The 20,886-nt window shown below is 41.8% G+C and overlaps 1 protein-coding gene across 1 annotated transcript in view; it reads left to right on the top strand.

The window, feature by feature from the left end:
• The window catches only part of plekha7b (pleckstrin homology domain containing, family A member 7b), a gene marked incomplete at its 3' end in the record, with an annotated part of 82,916 nt that extends 62,091 nt beyond the window's left edge, over positions 1 to 20,825 (top strand). The window contains exons 6-16 of the mRNA XM_071531904.1: positions 1,379 to 1,483; positions 2,449 to 2,521; positions 3,142 to 3,242; positions 8,404 to 8,582; positions 10,691 to 11,119; positions 11,440 to 11,980; positions 15,619 to 15,702; positions 16,365 to 16,499; positions 17,517 to 17,570; positions 19,436 to 19,504; positions 20,745 to 20,825. Coding sequence (XP_071388005.1) covers positions 1,379 to 1,483; positions 2,449 to 2,521; positions 3,142 to 3,242; positions 8,404 to 8,582; positions 10,691 to 11,119; positions 11,440 to 11,980; positions 15,619 to 15,702; positions 16,365 to 16,499; positions 17,517 to 17,570; positions 19,436 to 19,504; positions 20,745 to 20,825 — 1,851 coding nt within the window. The remainder of the gene's footprint in view (positions 1 to 1,378; positions 1,484 to 2,448; positions 2,522 to 3,141; positions 3,243 to 8,403; positions 8,583 to 10,690; positions 11,120 to 11,439; positions 11,981 to 15,618; positions 15,703 to 16,364; positions 16,500 to 17,516; positions 17,571 to 19,435; positions 19,505 to 20,744) is intronic.
• Positions 20,826 to 20,886: the final 61 nt, after the last annotated feature.

Below are 20,886 nucleotides of genomic sequence, written 5' to 3'. Positions count from 1 at the left end.
TCGGAGTTCTCTGGCCAACTGTTAATGCTCATGCTGACAAATTGGTTTAATCTACTCCAGACCACTCTCTCATTCATTCTCATTCTGATTAATGGCTGCAGACCGCAATACGTTAGCAATTTTTCAAGCACAAGGAAACTCAAGTACACATCCCCAGGGGCTGGACATGGGTGCGGTGTGTGCATCAATCAGATAGACCCCCTGCTTTTCCCGTGATTATGCAATCACAGAATTTCCATTTGCATCACTGAAAATGGGTCGCACCACAAAAAAATAGGAAAGTCATAGAATCATGTAGAAACGGCTGAGCTTTCATCCTGTTGTCACTTCCCAGTTCCCAGTGGAACGCTTTTCACCTTCCACAGAGATGCCAAATCAAAATTTCTACAGCATAAAGAGGGCAGTATTGTAGGTGATATAAATGTTATTTCACTGTTTTATGTCCAGTTTTCCTCTTTATTGACTAAATTACCCTTACTGCATACAGTGTAAAAGTAGTTATTTTTGGAGTACATTTGACTAAGGGTTAAACAGCTGAGGTATGATTTATTTTCCCATACTTGATCTATGTTAACTATGACAATAGGTCTGATTGGTCAAAATATTGCTATTTGTTCCATAGAATATATACTCTATATTGCCAGGAGGTGGCTTTAGCAAACTATAAACTATAAGTTATGGAATTCTCTCATTTACTTACATGCAGTTGATTTGTCTACATTGAGGTTTCATGCAGATCAAATAGTCACAATTCTGGAGCAATGCAGTTTTACTTTGATCGAAAGCCCTGTTGTTTGTCATTAGGTCTGTCTAGGACATTCATGACCATATGACTCTTTAGTCTTGTATATTTGACCCTCAACATGTGTTTATCTGCTCTTAGCCAGCCAGCCAGCCAACTTCATTTCCTTGTCCTATTCCTTGTCCTAGATATTTGTGTAGCAAAACACCTGAGAATGATATACTCACAGAAAATATCTAGTCTGAAATGACCTTCTTTAGAAAATATACAAACATAATTTATGAATCTGTTCCGACAGATGCACACAGCCCCACACATCCTTGTACTTGCAGCGTACAGCTAACTCGCTGGTGTTGATACTTACTTCTCTTTATAGGTGTTGCCATTAAAAAGTTACTGCAAGCAGAGGAGGTCATTTCAGAAAAGTTAATCTAGGAATTTTAAGTACTGTGAATTTTTTTGTGGTTTGATCCTCTGCACCACGAAGCACAATGCAGCGGTGTACACAGTATTCCTCCCTATTAATCACTGTATCTTACCTCAGGTAGTGTCAGAAAGCATGGTAAATTGCCCCACAGTTTTTCAGCAAAGCCGCTGCATAATCAACACTTTTGTTGTTTTTGTTTTGTTCTGCAGGGCTCCAGAGGTTCGGGGAAGGTACACAGCTTTGGCAAGAGGGACCATGCTATCAAGCGGAACCTCAACATCCCAGTGGTGGTGAGAGGCTGGCTCTACAAACAGGTGAGCCGGGGTTGTGAGACTGATAGACATGTTATAAATAATAGACCCCACCTGTCGCTTATCTAAGAACAACACAATAAATAAAAAGTAAACATGACGTCAAATCTATCACACTGTAGAATGTCAATCACAGTTGCCGCATTATCCACCTAACTCACAGTCGGCCCTCTCTGCAATATGGTGACACACTTCACTTTACAGCTGATATATGAGTGTGTTCGTCTGCTGTGGTGTTTGAAAGCAACCCTGTAAGCCATAGCTGGGTAAACGTAATGATTAATGTGATCATTCCTCATTATGAGTGCTTCCCTGTGTGATTCTTTGTACACCCAGAGGACAGAGGGAACCGTGAGAGATGGTCCCAGTTATCTTAGTATGAAACCCAGGTAAATGAACTTACTGATGCCCTCCTGGCCTGGGTTAGGTATTAATAGGGTTAGGTATTAATTCTGCTCAACGGTACTTTAATCAGTGGTCCATAGCTTGTGGAAGATGTATGATGTATGATTTGATGTGAACTGCAACCGAAATGCACTCCCCTCGCAACAGTTTCTACAATTTTGGTGTTTTCCATGTTTTAGCTTCAGTTAAGGGATTACATGTTCCTCTATTGGTTGAGAAAATTCTACGACACTTCGGCTTTTGAAACCCTTTCAAACCTCTTTGAAGCTAAAAACAAGGCTATTTTGACATTTTGGAGATACAAGGTTTCATCCGACTACCTTGTTAAATGTAGAGACTGCAGCTTTGTGCCAAGAAATGAGTCCTGTGATGAGGAGAAAAACTTAAATGGAATGAAATTATTGTTGTAATGATATGCATGAAGCCTGTTTTCCCCTCTGCCCGATACTAATGAGTGCTATATTCCCCAACTCCACTTTTTAATTAAAATTTGAATTAAAATGTGTTTCTGCAGAGAGGACTTCTAAATGCATTGTGTGTTGTGTTCCCCCCTTCACCTCCAGGACAGCTCTGGAATGCGGCTGTGGAAACGGAAATGGTTTGTTTTGTCGGACTACTGCTTGTTTTATTACAAAGGTGAGTCCAGAAAAAAGTGCACTTGGCCGAGATTTAATAGAGAGCAATTAAGAGAGTCTCATGGTGCGTCCACTTGATTATGGAATCAGACATACCGCAATCTCCTCTGAGGGGAGATAAATCTCTCAATTAATGGCAGCATGTAATTAGACATTGTCATATTGCAGTTTCCCCCCCCCCCCCCTCTCTCTCACTATCTAGCTATCTCTTTCTCTCCCTCACTTTCTCTTCCTTCCTCCCTCCCACTTTTCTTTCCTTATTAACCTTAATGTTTTATTATGGGATGTAATCTGTGGTTGTGTTGCCATAGCATCTAGCTCATCTCCTCCATTAATCATACTGAATAATAGATAAGCCACATGCCACCTCATGCCACATGCTGCCACATGGCCTCATGCAAACTAGAGTCATCCCTGAATTATGTCTCACTAATTATCCTGCTGCTCATAAATCTATGGTCAAACGTAAACTTAGTAAAAGATCTTGGCAGAGTAAGAGATTGTGTTGTTTTTGCTACAATGTAACAATACTCTGTGTGTGCATGTGTGTGTGTGTGTGTGTGTGTGTGTGTGTGTGTGTGTGTGTGTGTGTGTGTGCGTGCGCGCGCGCTCACTTCACAGACAGCCGAGAGGAGACAGTGCTGGGTAGCATCCCTCTGCCCAGTTATGTCATTGCACCAGTTGAGCCTGATGACCATATAAGCCGCAAATACGCATTCAAGGTAATACCTAAGTGCAACGGTGGTATTGAATTGGAGCTATAAAAGTTATCGTGTGTATGTGTAGCACGAATAATAATAATAATTCTTCTGAGAACGCATTATTATGGCACCATCATAAATAAAATAAATGCGTGGGATAAAATTTCCCACGCATTGGTTCCTCTTGCTGTGGTTTCTCTCGGTTGGGGCCGGTTGTACACTCCCCACTGGCTACATCTGATTTTCATACCTCCTTTAGACTAACGTGAGTTCAATGAAAACAGTTTTTTTTTTTTTTTCACTGGCCAGAGTTGCATGGCCACATCAATTGAACTTTGAACCCCAGTTGCTGACATTTCAACGTGGAGCCAGTTGCTTTACAGTAGGCAGTTTTAGTGCATCGATCATCCTTGTAGTCATGTCATGATTTCCAAAATGGAGGTAAAGCTCTTACTATGTGTTTCAGAATTTACCAAGTTGTACATCAACTCTACAGAGAGTTGTAACTCAGAGAATACCAAAACCACACAAAGACATGTTGCATGTTATTCACTTACCATGCTTTGAGATCTTAAGCTGTGGGCGGAAGCAATACAATTGTTTTTCAACAGCACCACCCAGTTAACTTGCTTATGATAATTGGTAGAATTTGGCTTGCCACAGTAAGTTACAACTTTTATTTCGCTACAGTTTATGTCTAGTGAATCTGCAGTAATATACTTTTTTTTTGTTTTGATTGACCAGAATGGCCAATCAAGCAAAGTGATTGTCTGCTGTCTGCTGCCTCAGCTTGGGCTGTCAGGAGCCACCTGTGTCACTGTTGGCATGAGAGCTTCCTGTGTTCGTTCTTTGTACAAATCCATATAAGTGCTACCATACAATCCAATATCATGTGAGAAATACCATGTGGAGCTAATTCTGTTCATCTGTTACCTGCCTTTCTCAAACCTTTACCACAACCAATGGGCTTTGTCAGGTACCTTCATCTTAATCTGTCTTTTGGTGACTTTTCACGGATGGAGTGAAGCTGTAGCTGCTGGTGTTCCTGTCAGACTGGACGCCCCATTTCTGCTTGCAGTGCTGACAAAACAAATAAACCCTGCATTTTATGCTCTTGGTGTGCCTGCCTTGTTTAAACAAAGGTTTAAATTAATATTGAGATATTTGAAGACTTCAGCATAGTCTATACTGGATGTTCGGTTTCCTCCTGCTCTGCTGCCAGTTCCTCCTTTTCCACGTCTGTCAGCAGGCTGCTGCTATCACTATCGGACTGGGGGATAGCAGCATTATCACCTCCCCCAACTTCCCATCCCACAGCACTGTCCACACACTGCTCTTTTTTCACAAGCACGACATGGGAACAACAGTATCTATCCACTCGAGTGTTGGGTAATGAACATAAACTATTCCAGGTTCACATAGAATTCCTTTTGATGCTTTTTGATTTTGTAGGATACAAAACATAAAAAATACAAAAAACTATAATTGGTATAATCTGTGACACAGACTTATGAATCTGTGTGTGCTGCTTTTATGTACCATTAGGTATTTATAATTACAGGAAACATTTGGTAATTGTTCCTTTTTGTCACTTGAAAGCGACAGAACTCTTCCTTGCGGGCAGCAGAGTCTTTTTCACTTTTCCTTCTGTGAAATCTGCCACAGGGCAGTAATGGGATTTCTATCTTTTGGTTACAAGCAGAGTGTTAACACTATCCAGCTCCTCCTTTGTGGAAGCGCAGAGCTCGTTGCAAAGAGCAATAGTGCTTGAATGTTTGATGCTCTGCAGCTTCAGGGCATTCTATTGCAATCATTTCAGCTCCTTTGTACTTTGGCTTTTTGTTCTTGGATTCTCTGTGTGTGTGTGTGTGTGTGTGTGTGTGTGTGTGTGTGTGTGTGTGTGTGTGTGTGTGTGTGTGCGAGTGTGTGGTACAGCGTATCTCCTGCTTTTTCAAGCTCATATTACATACAATGGAATTTGTATGATGATTGTGCTGCCGGGAATATTAATTATACATTCAAACTATTTTCTACCATTGCACCTTTTCCTCCTTCCCTTGCCGGGGGAATATGTATAAAAGGCCTGGTGAGATGAGCCTGTGCTCAGTGCCGCTCTGCTGTATTACCTAGTATTTACAGTGAGAGATCTCTATTCCCCTCAGCTCTCCCTGGGCTATCACACATTACAGAGTGGGGTATTTCATTAGATCTATCCTTGTTGCTTTGGCAAATTTCAGTTACTGCTAAGTGTCTGGGCACAACACTTAAAGTTGCCCACTGGATGTCTGGCATTGTTCAACCATGGGATGTTATAGTTAGTGACATGTATGTGGTGGAATATGCTGTTATGAAGTAATGTTTTGAAAAGATGGACGAGGGATGTTTACACTGAAAAGCATTGTATAGCATATACAGTAGCAGCTGATTGGAGAAGTTATGAGAAAAGAACTAAGTTGTGCAATACTGCAGTACCGTACTGTACCATACCCATCATTTAACTCGGTTTGGTACTGTGGGCTACTGCTACAATTATGTGTCTGATTGTAAAATTTGGTGTCTTAGCACTTTTGGCGCTTTCACTGTTGCTCATTCTTAATCTAATTAACTCGCTTATATGATGACTGCCAACAGACCACAGCCAGAGCCATTTCTGTTCTTTGTGATTGAGTCAGCAGTGATCTGCAGTACCTTCCTGTTGTGCTCTGTTCTCTTCTGTTTGCTCATCTCACTGTGTTTCTCTCATTCCCTGTTGGTCAATTGCCTCCCGTTGTGACCCGGTGTGTGTGCGCGGGCGGAGTGAGTACTGTTCTCTGCGGGCGGCTATCCTGAAACACACAGGCTTCCTGTCTTGCATGAATAGGTATTTGATTTCACCATAGCCTCATCGGCAAATCGCCATCCTCAGCTGATTTTGTTTCACATCACTGCTAACAGCCACTGAATGCACATTTCTAATGTGCATCAATGTCAGATCTATAGACATGACTACAGCAGCAGTCATGGATGGACAATGCCAGAGCACAAATGAAAGCCATTTATTTTACTGAATGTTTGGCTTTGAACATTTGGAGAAAAAAAGCCCATATCTTCTGTTTTAAAAATCCAACACTCCAATACATATAGGTCCAAGGAAGAACTGCCAATTACATTAATTGTGGTTCTGTGTAGTTCAATGGGTAGAACATGAGGTTAGGGGCGGGTTGCCACTGGAGAGAACAACCTATCAGCCATTTGATCAATCTTAGAAAGGTATGGACTCAATAGCTCTGGTATTTGTCCCGCCAAGCTCCATGTCACTTATCACATTCTCATCACCATGGGAATGGTGGGACCGCAGGGTCCCACGGTGAGCTGCACCATCTCATAGTCTCAACCATTTTTCCCACACTCTTCTCTGGTTTCATTGGCTTTCTTTGGGTGCTCATCGCCATCAACGTGTCGTCCCCCCACATTAATTCATTTCATATTATTTTACATGCTATAATGTGTTTCACTGTATCTGTGATGTAGCAGTCATCTCTTCTCTGACTCTCGCAGTGATTGGCTCCCCATATTTTGCCTAAAAGAGTCCCGAAGATTTTCAGTAAGTGAGTGATTGAAATCATTCTACAATCTTCACAATTGACAGATTTTTATGGTGATTTTATGGTAAAGATTATTTTGGTTCATATTCTGACTCTTGGTTCATATTCTGGTGCTTCAGCTAGAGAAGAGCTCAGTGGTCATATATGCTCACTAAAAAGTTTGAAAAGTGCAATAGCAAATGCATTGTTCCTGTGCATTTGCTATTGCAATTATGAAGTGCTGTCACCATTTCAGAACAGAGCAACATAATGGGAGAGCAAAAGTGGTAATAAAGGTTTGTCCCTTTGCAGCCATATCAGTGTTGCACTCATTACACATCTCAGTACATTGTTGTGGGTGGAGGGCTATTTGTGGGATATGACAATAATAAAGTGGGATTGTATCTATACTGGTATCGAATGAAAACACATTTGCTTGGTGTGCAGGGCTCATTTTCCCTCACTGTAGATGGATTTCTGCCTGTGTCTATTCAGCACTTTCTTCTTGGGGATTCAGTTGAGATCACGCTCTGTCCACGGTGGTGCATGTAAGATTGTTACAGTGTTATTGTACATTTAGGCAAGATGCCAAACAATCAGAAATGTGCCATGATTACGTTGTCAAATAATGCTAGTCAGTGCTCTTGTGGCAGTCTCCAGCTGTGTGAATTTTGTAGTTAAATTCATAGAGTGAAGGTAGATGACTGTGTTGGACCAAGACGTTTTCCACATGAGCAACAGTGAGTTTCAAACTTGGCTACAATTAGTTACAATTACTTACTTACTTACTTACTTACTTTTGTACCTTACTGCTATATGTAATGTAACCTTGTTGACAACATATTTACCATTTCATTTAAAATGGGTAGAAAGTCTGTATGATTGCCATGGAAGAAAATAATGTTGGGGTGGAAACACCAGGCAATAGCCTTGCTGTGGACCAGTGCAAAAGTGCTGAGTGCTCCTTTGCTATGGGATAGTTGGCTGTCTGTGTCAGCGGGCCCCATGCCTGGCAGAGTGGGTGGGGTTGGGGTTCGGGGGATTTGGTGGCCATGCAGTTGGGCTGTTAGGGCAGACCATGAGGTAAATATATTCAACAGTGGAGCAGTGTTCCATAACACTACATTAAAAGCTACAAAAGGTAAAGTAATGATTATGGCGTTGTGTGTGTCGGTATGTGTGTCGGTGTGTGTGTGCGCGTGTTAAGCTGATGACAGACACTGCTCACTGCTTTTTGTTTGTTATGGTTGTTTGCTTCAGTTGCTTCAGTTGCGTGCTAAAGAGATTGTATTGTGTTGTGGATGCTTTCATGCAAAGCAATCTGAAAATGAAACCCATGTTCCGCCTTTTGCATGCCGTAACAGCAGAATGCTTGCAGAATGTTTATGATGCAGCAATTTGCTCACATTTTAATTCTTCAGTGAAGTGTGGCTGTAATCATTGTCTTCACTGTGGTGATTGCTTTCAGTCTCAGTAAACAAGAAAGCAAACTGAGTTACTCACTAGTGAATCGCTCATTTTGAAGTTTTGTTATTATTTACTCATCAGCTTCACTGTCCGCCTGGTACAGTCTTCAGTAAGTCGTTCTCACGTGTGTCCTCTCTCTCTCCTTCTGATAGGCGAGCCACACAGGAATGCGCTCCTACATTTACAATAAGAACTCTGTGATTGGCTCACAGGCAGAACACTGTGGGATGCGGACATACTTCTTCAGCGCAGACACACAAGAGGACATGAATGGCTGGATCCGGGCCATGAACCAGGCGGCGCTGATGCAGCAGAGTCACACCATAAAGAGGTTGGTCTCTCTCTACAGAGTGGGCTTCACTTCTCCCACCGGTTGGGCTTCTAGTAGTATCAACATCTTGTTCCCCATGGAGCACAACAGCCACCATGAACTGTGTGTTTCCAGATTATATTATACATGTAACTTGGGTATCATTCAACCAAATAGTGCTGAATTTTTTTCCATCGGTTTTGCAAGTGGAAAACATCCAAAAAAAGGTTAGTGCAGGTCCATCGGAGAAAAGCAGTAGAATACACAATGGAATAAACTCCCGCACTCTGCTACTTGCAACACCTTTTTATTATGAAGTAACGTTACTAGTCTGACGAAGGTCCATCTGTTTTGCCATAGCATGATGTGTTGATGTTTTTATGCCCTTACTACAGTGTTGCTCTGCGGTATTCACACTTCTTCTCAATGCAGCTGAATATTTTTTGGAAAAAGCCACATGCTTTAATGTCAGTTTCACAGCCGAATATTCCCTCCCATTCCATGCCTTCATGGGCTTTATTCGGTTTAAAAGGGTGAGCAGTCATCCACTGCAGGTCCAGTAGTGAGACCCAGCGCTGCCCGTCTGTTCTGGGGCAGTAAGGTGTCTGGGGTGTGTACGTGTGTGTGTGTGTGTGTGTGTGTGTGTGTGTGTGTGTGTGTGTGTGTGTGTGTGTGTGTGTGTGTGTGTGTGTGTGTGTGTGTGTGTGTGTGTGTGTGTGTGCGCGCTGCAGCTGGCTGCTGCATGGATGAGGGTTGTTCCAGCCCATTGGCAGCTGAGCACAGGCCAGTCACAAGAGCTGTTCTACTGCAGCATGCATATCTACAGCAGAATGCGATCACAGTTTACAGATATTTTAAAGCAAAAAATTTGAGCAAGGTTCTTTTGTTTTAGAATGTATTCACAATTCTCTACGGCAGAACTAATGTGCAATATAGTCTAATGCTGTATGAAACTCTGTGGTAACTGCATGGTTAGACATCTTAGATCAGCCAGAGGTATGAGTTTGGACCGTGGAAGTGTTTTTGGATGAGATGAAGTGACACATGGTTTGTATGCTCTGTGCAGTCATGCCACCTAGAGGCTAATGTGGCTCAGTGCTCCCAAAAATGTGGTTTTGAAAACACTCACTTCCCACATGATATTCTTAATTCTGTTACTCATAATCAAAGATAAAATATATGGAATGTTTTGCTTTAATGAATTATCAATGAATGATAACAACTAAATAGTTCCACGTTGTCCTGTGTGATGTGATCATTTTATTGAGATCTACCATCAGGGCATGTCTCTCAGTCAGCTAAACTACCCTTTTTAATACCATGCCTCCCTTCAAATTTGGCCTCTTGGAAAATATTTCCACAGAATTGAGCAACCTGAAAGTGTAAGCAATCATATGACTTATTCCCTTAACTGGGAAAAAGCTGAATTTAGCTGTGAAACCTAATGAATTAGAAGTCTTATCATTAGAGCAGATTGAGAAGAGAGGCTGGCTGCCCCAAGCTATTTGTTTAAGACAAAATGACTGTCATCTCCATTCCCTGGGGACTCACTCACAGTCTGGCGTCTCTGCCAAGAGCGCTACTCTCTTCCACTCCTCTCTTCCACTCCTCTCTTCTGAAAAATATGAAAATGTGTGGTTACAAAGTTATTGAAAAGCTCCCTGTGGTCTCTCATCCTTCCTCAGAGAGACTCGGCAATGAATCGGGCCATATGTACAACTCTCTCTGTCTCTGCCAGTGGAGTGAAAAATTACATTCAGGGTCACTTCAGGTTAATTGGAGTGCCCATTGTGGCTTGTTATCCACTGCTTAATGTGGATAGCAAGCTGTGTAATCCCCCTGTTTCTAGAATAGTGCTGTACTTCATCAGAATGTATATTGAAGAGGGTGAATGAGCTGTTTGATCAATAGTTTTATGAGTGAAGTTGTGTGGACTAGTTGTAAGTACTTTAACACTTCAGTACATACGCTCTGTGACTTAAGCTAGGCTGTATGAAGCAATTTGTTGCATTTTTTAATATTATCAAACCCCACAGTTATTGAACAGGCAGGAGTAACTGTCATGTCATATTCCAGTTAGATCTTACTTCCATCCTTCCCTCTGTCATCCCCTCTCTCTCTTCTGACAGAGAGGTGGAGAGGCCAGAGAAGGCTGTGCAGCAGGCAGTCCCACAGACCAATCACATCAACGTCAGCCAGAACTCAGCCCATTCAGAGAGCCTCCGCAGGCCGGACAGAGAGGAACCTCAGGATAACGGTATCCGACTGGCTCCTGGAGAGGAGGTGAGGTATGGGCTGGAGATCCAAGGGAGGCCCGCCCAGCCGGCCACGGAGGAAAGGGTAGAGGGACTCTCTCCAGACTCTGTCCCCGGTCCTTCCCACAAGAATGGCCAGCAAACTGTAGTCCAAGTGGTTCTGCCACCGGAACAGAATGGAAACGTCGTCTATAAGAGGGGCTTCGTTCCACGGACAGATACTGAGAAACATGTGCAGAGGAAGACCGCTCTGGCTCAGGTGGAGCACTGGGTGAAAGTTCAGAAAGGCGACCCGCCGAAGAGGTCAGTTTGGCCATTGACATAATCATTTTGAAACAACCGAAATTTCACTATCACAACAGGACTAAATCATGTATGGACAGTGTTCATGCATTTTTGAAAATAACCAGAATTTTGAGCAAATATCTCCCTCTAGTGGCTGAAATGAGTTTTTTTTTTAGCATTGAACTGCCTTATCTTTTGATATGGATGTTTTGGTATGGTATGGATTTGATTTTATTTTGTTTTATGTTTCATACTGTGCAGTAAGCATCCATGCTGACATCCATGTGCTATTTAATGGATATGAAAGTGAAAGATTACCCTCTCTCCTTCCTCCTCAGCACTCCCTCTGCAGAGTACAATCTCCCTCGGCGGACTCCACCCCTGAAGCCCAAAGCCAGCACACTGGAAGTCACCTATCAGTCGTTGCCAAAGACTCCCCGTCTCCCATCTGGCAGCAGCTCTCCTCCGGCGACCTGCAACCTGCCCAGCGACTACAAGTACGCCCATGACCGGCTCAGCCACTTCCGCATGTCCACAGATGAGCGCATGGCCACCAAGGAGGGCATGGTGTGGCAGCTGTACGAGTGGCAGCAGCGGCAGCAGTTCCGTCACGGCAGCCCCACCGCACCTGTCTACACTGGCCCCAACTTCACGGACACATCCTCTTTTAGGGTTACTGTGGAGATGCCTCGCTCCATCTCTGTGCCCCCGTCGCCCTGTGAAGTCCCCCCGTCTGTCCCGTCCTCCTTCAAACCCCTGTCCCCTCGCAGGCCGCACACCCCCCTGGACAGGGTGACAGTCAGGCCGCTGGATGAAGTGGCGCCCGGGGACAGCACAAGATCCAGCTCCCCTAGACCTATCTGTGCCCAGCTTTCTCAGGTAGGACACTCATCTGGGGAGTAGAGGCATCCCAGGCATTTTTAGAAATGTCCTCCAAGATAGTTTAGACCTGCACCTGAGCACAACTTATTACTACTCACTATATCCAGAGTACATATTGCTAAAAGTCTAGGCATGCTTGATTAACACTGACAATAAATGCCTATCACTCTTAAACTTTGCCATGTAACCTACCCCAAGTATTAACCATTGTAGTATTAAATACAAAGTAGCATATATGTTTTTTCCAAGCAACTTTGGAGGTGGAGAGTACTAAAGGTATCTCTAAATACTCTAATTTACATTAGTCTATTTCCAATGCAATGTCTTGGAAATAAAGAAAGAAATATTCCATTCAAAGAATAATTATAAAATGTAGAATTTTACAGCAATCCTTCATAGTGGTATCTCATGCTAGCTGCAAAAGTTAATTGGGCCCTAATTATTGTGTAAACATACAGGCTAGTATTGGATGAAGTTACAGAGGGAGACAAGTAAGTCATAATTGCACAGGCTACTGTTGAGAGAAAGTTCAGCTGAATCATGAGTGGCTGGCAGGGTACTAACCTATTGTAGGTAAGCTAGTTATATCTTAGCTACAGTGTCTTAGCTACATAACACATGTGACAGCACAGTTATTTACAGTTAAAAAATAAGAGATTAATAAATACAATAAAAATGTTCACAACATACCTGCTGTTATACCTGGGGACCTCTTCTCCCCTTTCTCTAAACTGGGCGTGTGACCTCTACATGATGCTCACATGACTGAAATTACAATCCAATCGTGCTTCCTGCTTGCTTGTTTTTGTAGCAGCAATGACCCAGCAATGCCCATTCTCCAGTCTTGCTAGTGACAATTTAATGAAATAGTGCTGTCATAATCCTTGTTTTGGGCAGAGCTCAGCAAGGATCATGAAGAAACTATTTGTCATTGTTGTGAAGTCATTGCTAACAACATTTTGCAATGCAGTGTCACCTTACTTTGGGATCATGCTATCACTTCTGTAGTATTTGTAATCCCATTGAATTGTTAGTATGGTATTTTTCAACAGTTACCTCTCCCTCTCTTCTCTTGACTGAGTGCTCCTTAGCTTTATCTTAGGGGCCCTAACAGAAAAGGCCATACTACATGTATCCAAAAAAAAGAATTAAAATTGTACATGTATCATAATTGCAGTCTCAGTCTTAGAACTAAATATATTTTACATCACATGGGTAAATAGTATCCTCTGGAACTGTACAGTAGTAAGGGGGGGAGAAAGTAAATATGTTTTTGGTGGTAGGTGAAGTACCTTGGTACCTTGATAAGTACCTTGTTATCATAGCAAGGTTTCTTTGCTTTCACCTACCCAAGAAAGAAATATTCATGAAGGGTGCATATCATAGAAACCCATTTGAGGAAGAATAAAATGGCATTCTATATTGCCATGGTGGTGGTACTTGTGCCATTGGTGGCTCCTGCTGGGGAAAATGTGTTATTGTTGTGTTTCTTTCTTTTTTCTTTTTTTTTTTCTTTTTAAAGAACATTAAGCACTCTGCTTTCCTCAAGTATTTCTTTCTTTTCCTTTGACAATCATAATAATTAGAGAGATACATACAGCAAAGGTGGAAAAATGAGAGATGGGGCCCTGGTAGGTCTCAAACCATTGCTCATCTCTGGATACAGAGTGTAGATTTCTCAATGCTACGTTGCTAAAGTGTGAGTTTTACAATAAAAGTCTGGACTTTGACAATAAGTTAGTCAGGCCCATAGTGAGGCCTACATGTCTCTGTCCAACTTAATTCATGTTATCCTGCTTGCCTTGAGGAAATCTTAAAGGCTCAACTGGAGTGTAGTGTCTCCTATGCTGAACCTCCTGCCCCACATCTGGCTTTGTTTATGTTTATTTGATTGGAACGGACATGTTTTTTTCCTCTCACAAGTTCTTCATACAAGAACTGACAATTAAACAGTGTTACATTTATTTTGAACCTATAAATACTTTGTTTGCATGCTTTGTTTGTAAACATTCAAGCAAATGGAACCTATATTTTGTGTTATAGTGGGGTGTGAAAGCTGTGATTTTTTTTTTACTTAAGCAAGTCCCACCCTTCGAGAATCTAGGTGCCGATACTCAGTCATTGGTTCTTTAACACAGAAGCCACACTGTAAATGGCAGAAGCCTATCATTGGCATGGGACAGTGGTAAAACTCGATGTTTCACATGTAATGAACCAAAGCACAAAGGTCTCATTCTCACGGTAGCTGTGCATAGTGTAAGAGAGGTGCCTATTGATGTTGACTTCAAGGACATTATGAGTTAACTAGGAAATGAGGGGTCACCATGGGAAGATTATCATGAGAAGGCTCTGACTTCCCAGCGCACACACTTTGATGCTCATGTGAATCGCTCAGCGATTCACACAGTCCACACCCAGGCCTCTTCCACAGGTGGTGTGAGTGTGTGTGAGCGCAAGCTTGCCACTCCCCCGTTCCCCGAGCCGTCCCAGCGCTCGAACACACAGACACACATACACACACACCACCACCATCGCCACAGGAAACGGAGCAAGGGGCCGTCCTGCCATCCACACCCTGCGCTGTCTCCCTACCACACCCTCCACATGTAAGAAGCTCCCTCTGCAATCCATCACCACATTGGCCGACACACACAAGCCTCATAACCAACCCGCTGGCCTTACACGAGTAAACAAAGTGTCGCAGACGCTCTGTTTGCTCATCATTCACCCCTAGTGCCAAGACACTAATTATAACTCTGAAATAGAATGGTACACAATTATGGAAAACTCTCCAGAAGAAGATACATTTTTAACAAAGGGAGCCGCAGTGACTGTGCGAGACCATCCAAGGGAGCAATGGTTTATGGGAACTAAATTTAGTTGGCAGAACTTAGTTTTGGTGGACCCAGCATCTTTGAGGCTGATGGTGCTCTCTGGCTGGAGTACGCCTGAGTAATAGCGATCTATGTACCTCTGTGGAATATCATTAAAGAGTATGTGTTATTAGCAGCTAATCCAATTTGCCCAGGGCTTCTCAGCACCCTATAAACATCTCTACTGTATCTCAAACATCAGCAGCGGTCTCTTTCTTTAGATCTTGCATTTAAATAAAAAACCTATTATACAGCAAAAAAATAGTGGCATGGGAATCTCAAAGGGAATGGCTTACAGTGCTTCTCTTGCTGGTAGCAAACAAATGTTATTTTAAGAAAGCAGGTTTGGGATAATTTATGTGTAGTTAATTAAATCTCTTGTTGTTTGTGTCCTTTTAGGGTGCTGTAGTGGGCCTGGCTTCACTAATTCTGTGTGTTAAGCAAAAACGTCAATTTTTCCGAGCCCTGTAGCATCTAAAACTCAGGGCACACCTTGTTTCAAATAAGAGTAGGAGGGATGAAATGGAGAAAGGGATAGATGAAAAAGTAAATCTGCTGTGTAGTCAAATTTGTTTGCAAACTTGCAGGCAATGGCTTAACTTTGATACAGTGTAATAGAGCGGTCTGTAGCAGAGCTAACAATCACACATACAGCACAGATTTTAACCAAGCTTGAAGATTCATTAGTGATTATGTATTAGACATTCTGTTTGATTTGATAAAATTTGGAATAACGTGTTGATGAATTTTGTTTCTCCACAGACTTCTCAAATAGAGAGAAGGTCAATGCCAGCCATGGGCTACATCACACACACTGTCAGTGCACCCAGCTTGCATGGCAAAACGGTATGATCATCTTTATTACATTTTCAAATATATCTGGCATATAGTATTAAAAAATAGATGACATTTTCACACTAAAAAGCAGAATACCACTCAATAAAAAAAATAGTTTCCCTGTAGTCTAGTACAACACAATCAATATGTGTGAACATGAACAACTCAGTCCAAAGCCAGAAACCAGGTAAATAAGACTCATATCTGTGACACTACGAAGATGTAAAATCTGGAGCTGCTCCATAAACAAAGAATGGGAGACTGATTTTGTGAATCCACATAAAGTGTATTTGAATTTTTATGCTGTAATTTTTTTTATTTTATGCCGTATGAGATTTGTTTTAGTGTTGTCTGTTCTGAACTGGAATATACAGCCTTATCTGTAGAGAAGCCCCTTGGCTGATCTAATAGCACCCTTTCTCATCTTTCAGAAACCAGTCTCCATAGATGCAGCTCTAGATTTTACATTTTGAGTGTTATTAGGCTCATGGGCACCTTGTATGTAAAAGGACATGCATAGTATCTGAAGTGTGTTGGCTTCTCTACCACTTGGCTCTCTCAGCTACTGCTATTGCTCAGCCACTGTTACTGCCCAGATGGTTCTGAAGTATTTTCTCTCACCCTTCTGCGCTTTCACTGGCCTCTGGCCCCTAAACCTGGCCTGGCTACAGCCAGAGGAGCTGACTCTGCTCCTCATTCAGCTTCGGAGGCACCAGGCCAAGATGGCTGGTGTGCATAGCCCCAGCGATGCGTTTGCTCACCTGCAGCACCACCAGCACAACGGCCTTCTAGGCCCCAGCATGCAGGTCAGGGGTCCTCGTACCTCCCAACCCCCCCTTCAGCACACTGCAGCCCCTGCCAGTGCATTGTGGTCCCCCTCTCCCCAGCCAAACCCATACATTCTTTCCCCATCATTCATAAGACTGTGCGGTCTGTTGGTATTGCTTTGTTGTGTCGGTGATTCAACCTTTTCAGCATGGGCTGCACTGCACTATAGACTGTGCAGATTGCAAATTGCCTATTGGCTACATATCAGTCAATTTTTTTAAATAGTTGGACTCACCCATCCACCTAGTTCAGCATTTTAAAGGCTTTTAGAGCCTTGTGTCTATTTGTAAAAAAGTAATATGCCATCTTCCAAGCATGTTGCTTGTTGACTGTGCATTGTCCCTCCATTTTATGCTTTTCTTTGTTTGAGAACTATTGAGACTTACACAACCACCATAAGAAATGTGTCATGAATACAACACATTTGTCTCTACATTCCTGTGTAGACTGATACATCTCTAACTATGAAAGATGGGTATTATTGCTGTGAAGCAGCCTTCAGGCCACAGTCTCAGTCTCCCTTAAGATCCTGTCCAGAAACAGTGCATTGCTGTCCGACTAGCAGACCAGAGTGAAGCTGCAACGGTGCTCAGTAATGACAACTCCACCCAGTTTCTAATATCCAACTATGCTCTGGCCATTTTCCATGCTTATGTAAACATCCATGCCTAAGCACTCACTTTGACCACATGCACATGGGCACAAGCCATCTGCTGCTCTGTTCTGTATGGGGTCAAATACAAGACGTTACTGCATACATTTTAAGTTAAAGAAGTTGAAAAATGGCACTATTACTTAATTACAATGTGGCTTTACTAACAGGAGTTACATACAGAGGTTCAAGTGAACTGCAATTAGGTTCAAGTGAAAATCAAGCCCTGTTAGCAAAGCCTGAACAACAAACAAACTTGATAATGCCTGAAGGGTCCTCTAGTCACGGATTATCCTTTGCAGCTTCATTTCATGTGATTTATCTCTCCACTGCTCACTTAAAGGCTGATGATACTTACATACAACTGAAGAAGGACCTGGAGTATCTAGATTTGAAGGTGGGCCCCAAGAAAGTACATGTCACTTTCTCCTTCTCTTCCTCCTCTCATCTCCCTTCTCTGGACTGCTATCTTGCTCTCCTGCTGCTGCTTTCAATGTCTGCCTCCCTCTCTCCCTTCCCTGTCTTTTCTCTGTTGTCCACTGTCTCTTTATGATGGAAATAACATTTCTGTGTTTACTTGCTTCTGTTGATGCTAATTTTCCATTTGACGATAGCAATCCATTCTTGCATTAACACCCCGGTTTTTATTATGAATTCAGCAAATATCCCACAAAACTTACACACAACTTACTGACAGTAAGTGACAACAATGATTGACTTGTTCTTTGCCTTTACTTATGGAGTCCTGATGTTTAATATGTGTCAGGATATTTTCAATTTGATAATAGTACTGTACTTTCAGATGCAGCATATGGGGTAATGAAGCTACATGTTACCCTAACATACTGTATGTGTTGTTAAGCCTGTACTGATGGGAATTGAAGTTTTTACAAGCACATGACTGCATTTCAAAACAATATTATGAGTCATGTGAACTCCAATTCCTATTTGGGTGTCACAAATAGTACAGTGACATAAGCCTACTACTGCTATATTTTTGAGCAATATCTTTTTCTCCTTTACCTATAAGGAATATATCTCCCATTCACAACAATGCAAAGCATCGATTTGTATGTTTAACACCACAAAACATAAAGATTTTGGGTGTTATTTTGCGGAATGGAGGGAGTTCATCTATTGATGTGTACAGTACATCCTGTAACACCTCTCCATTTCCTGTTTCAAAACAGATCCAAAGTATTGACCCGATGATCGTTTCAATACACAATGTGCTTGAAAACTCCACTCCAAGTTTTGGGTACAGTTGGAATGTAAGGATGGTGTGCATACAAAGTGAAACAGACCATTCCACTGCTTTTCAAATGGAATGCGATGCATCCCTGGCAATGTTTGAAGACAGAGGAAATGATGTAGTCTTTTGCATATGAATACCTTGGTCTGATCATTCATTGGATGATACTGAAACACATTTATGAGATGCGATGATGGGAGCTCTTCATGACAAGGAGCTTCCCTTGCATGCCGTGAAACACTCCTGGATGTAGTGAATGTATGTTTGATACCTCACCCTTTTGCTTTTGTTTTGCTCGTTAGCGCTAAAGAGATGGCCCAAGGGTGCTCTTTGAGAAATATGCTGGCACTCTGATTATATGACATAGACAGCTTGCAGTATATGTTATACTCAAGTGATATATCATGGCCTTTTAAAAGAAGAAATAATGGAATCAATGGCTCTTTCAGTGTTCATCCAACTGAAATCTTAAATAAAATTATCATTCACTATTTGGAAAAAAAAAATATGATTTCCCTCTCTAACCAAGTAGTTTGTAAATCATAGTAACATCATTTGAGGAAGTGCATTCCTGCCTCATACAGTATGTTCCTCCCTTGTGGTTCATATCAAGCACATGGTGGTTAAACCTGCTACAGTAATAAGCAGCCAGGAAAGAGCAGCTTTGTGGTTTGCAGGCCTTCCCCAAACTCGAAGATACAGAAACTGTCTCCTCATAAATATTTTTGCTCCGCTTCTGCACAAAGTTTTGTTATACCAGCTTATGCATTTCACTGTGTCTCGAATGTGCGATTGTTTTTTTTGTTTTTTTGTTTTTTTTTCCTACATGTTTTATTTTGTCCAGATTCATCCAGCTTGACGTGTCAAGCGGTCTCACTGTATGCCGTTTCTTGAAATTCCATGCAATAATTATCTGTTAAATGGGAGTTTTACGGTAAAGGTATTTGAGGTATCATTCCAATTATTGGTATTAAAGATTTGGTTTTATTTGTGCATACGGGGCATTTCAGGTTACTGGACGTGAAAGCCTAAAAGAAAGACCATCAAGACCTGTGAAAATAGCAGAAAGCGATGCTGATGTAAGTGAGTCATTCCCATCCTCCTCAGCCCCCAAAGAAGCAGTCTGATAAGCACCCAGTTTATCCATCTCTTTTCTTTTTGTAAAGATCTATCATTTCCTACTTCTTACCATCCACTACAGAGACAGCTGAGTTCTGTCTGTGTGTGTGTGTGTGTGTGTGTGTGTGTGTGTGTGTGTGTGTGTGTATGTTCTTTAGTTAGTGGTAAACAGAGGCTGTGGAGGGAAGGGAGCGTATGTACATTGCAACACTGTGGGGACATCCATCCACGCTGCACAGTGAGGGCCTGAGAGTATCGACCACAGCTTTTATTTTCCTCCCTGCAATTTAAAGGGAAAAATACATGTAATGGGAGTTTTAGATGTTGAGCTGTTAAATTTTTCAGTTTGATTTGCCTGATCCTGCTTTTCTCATTCTTTGTTTTGTGCTGAATAGAGGTAAATAAGATGGATGTCCTGGCTTTTCATCATTAGCATTGTTCCACTTTAACAATTTATAAGAAATTGCGAGTGAATTTGTCTGAACAATGAATATTTCATGCAATTAAAAACAACAATATACGGCAGCAAAATAAAAACAGCTTAATTATTAATTGAACAGAATGATAAATAGATCTGAGAAAAAATACACACTGTGTGAGAAAGACTGTGAACTAGGCAGTCTTATGTTGTTTTCATAAACACATAACCCATTTCTGGGAAAACAAATCTGTCACTCTCAATAAACACGGCTTTCTCCAAAAGTGAATTTGAAAATATGGATTTTTGATTATGATTACTCATAATGGGTATTACCAGCATCTCGCCCCCCAGACTAGACAGTATAAAGCCTTTTGATATCTCACACTGCACTGATGAGAGCAATTCCTCAGGGCTTTTCATATAGATGAGCCATATTGACATATTTACAGACAGTGAAGACTACAGTAGACGATCAATTCATCTTATCTGGCCGCGTTGTTAGAATACAGTTGCATGAAGACAAGTAAAGCGGAGTAGACCTCTGTTCCAGATGTAAACAGATACTGTATCTCATCACGCCTATTTCATCTCTTCCCAGTCTTCTGTTGTGTTATGTCTATACTCTGTGGTATTAATAGAGGTAAACACACAGTATCAAGGAAGAGAGCGCCTCTGTGATGTAGAAAAGGAGTTTTTATCAGGCTGTTTCTTTTCTCCCCAGTTTTCCTTTATACTCAGTATTCCGCAAGTGCTGCCTGTGTTTTTTTTTCTTCCTGTAGGTGAAATTAAGCCGACTGTGTGAGCAAGACAAGATTCTACAGGAGCTAGAGGCCAGGATACGCACTTTGAAGGAAGACAAGGTTTTTGTTATTATTTCTATCGTTACTTTTCTAGTATGTATTCTGTATGTGTATTAGTGAG

Source organism: Centroberyx affinis, unplaced genomic scaffold (assembly GCF_046629955.1).
Source record: "Centroberyx affinis isolate AG114_WGS23_722 - 3 ecotype Tasmania unplaced genomic scaffold, CSIRO-AGI_Caff_v1 ptg002148l_1, whole genome shotgun sequence".
Classification (NCBI taxonomy): domain Eukaryota; kingdom Metazoa; phylum Chordata; class Actinopteri; order Beryciformes; family Berycidae; genus Centroberyx; species Centroberyx affinis.
This window is presented reverse-complemented; position numbering and strand designations above follow the sequence as displayed.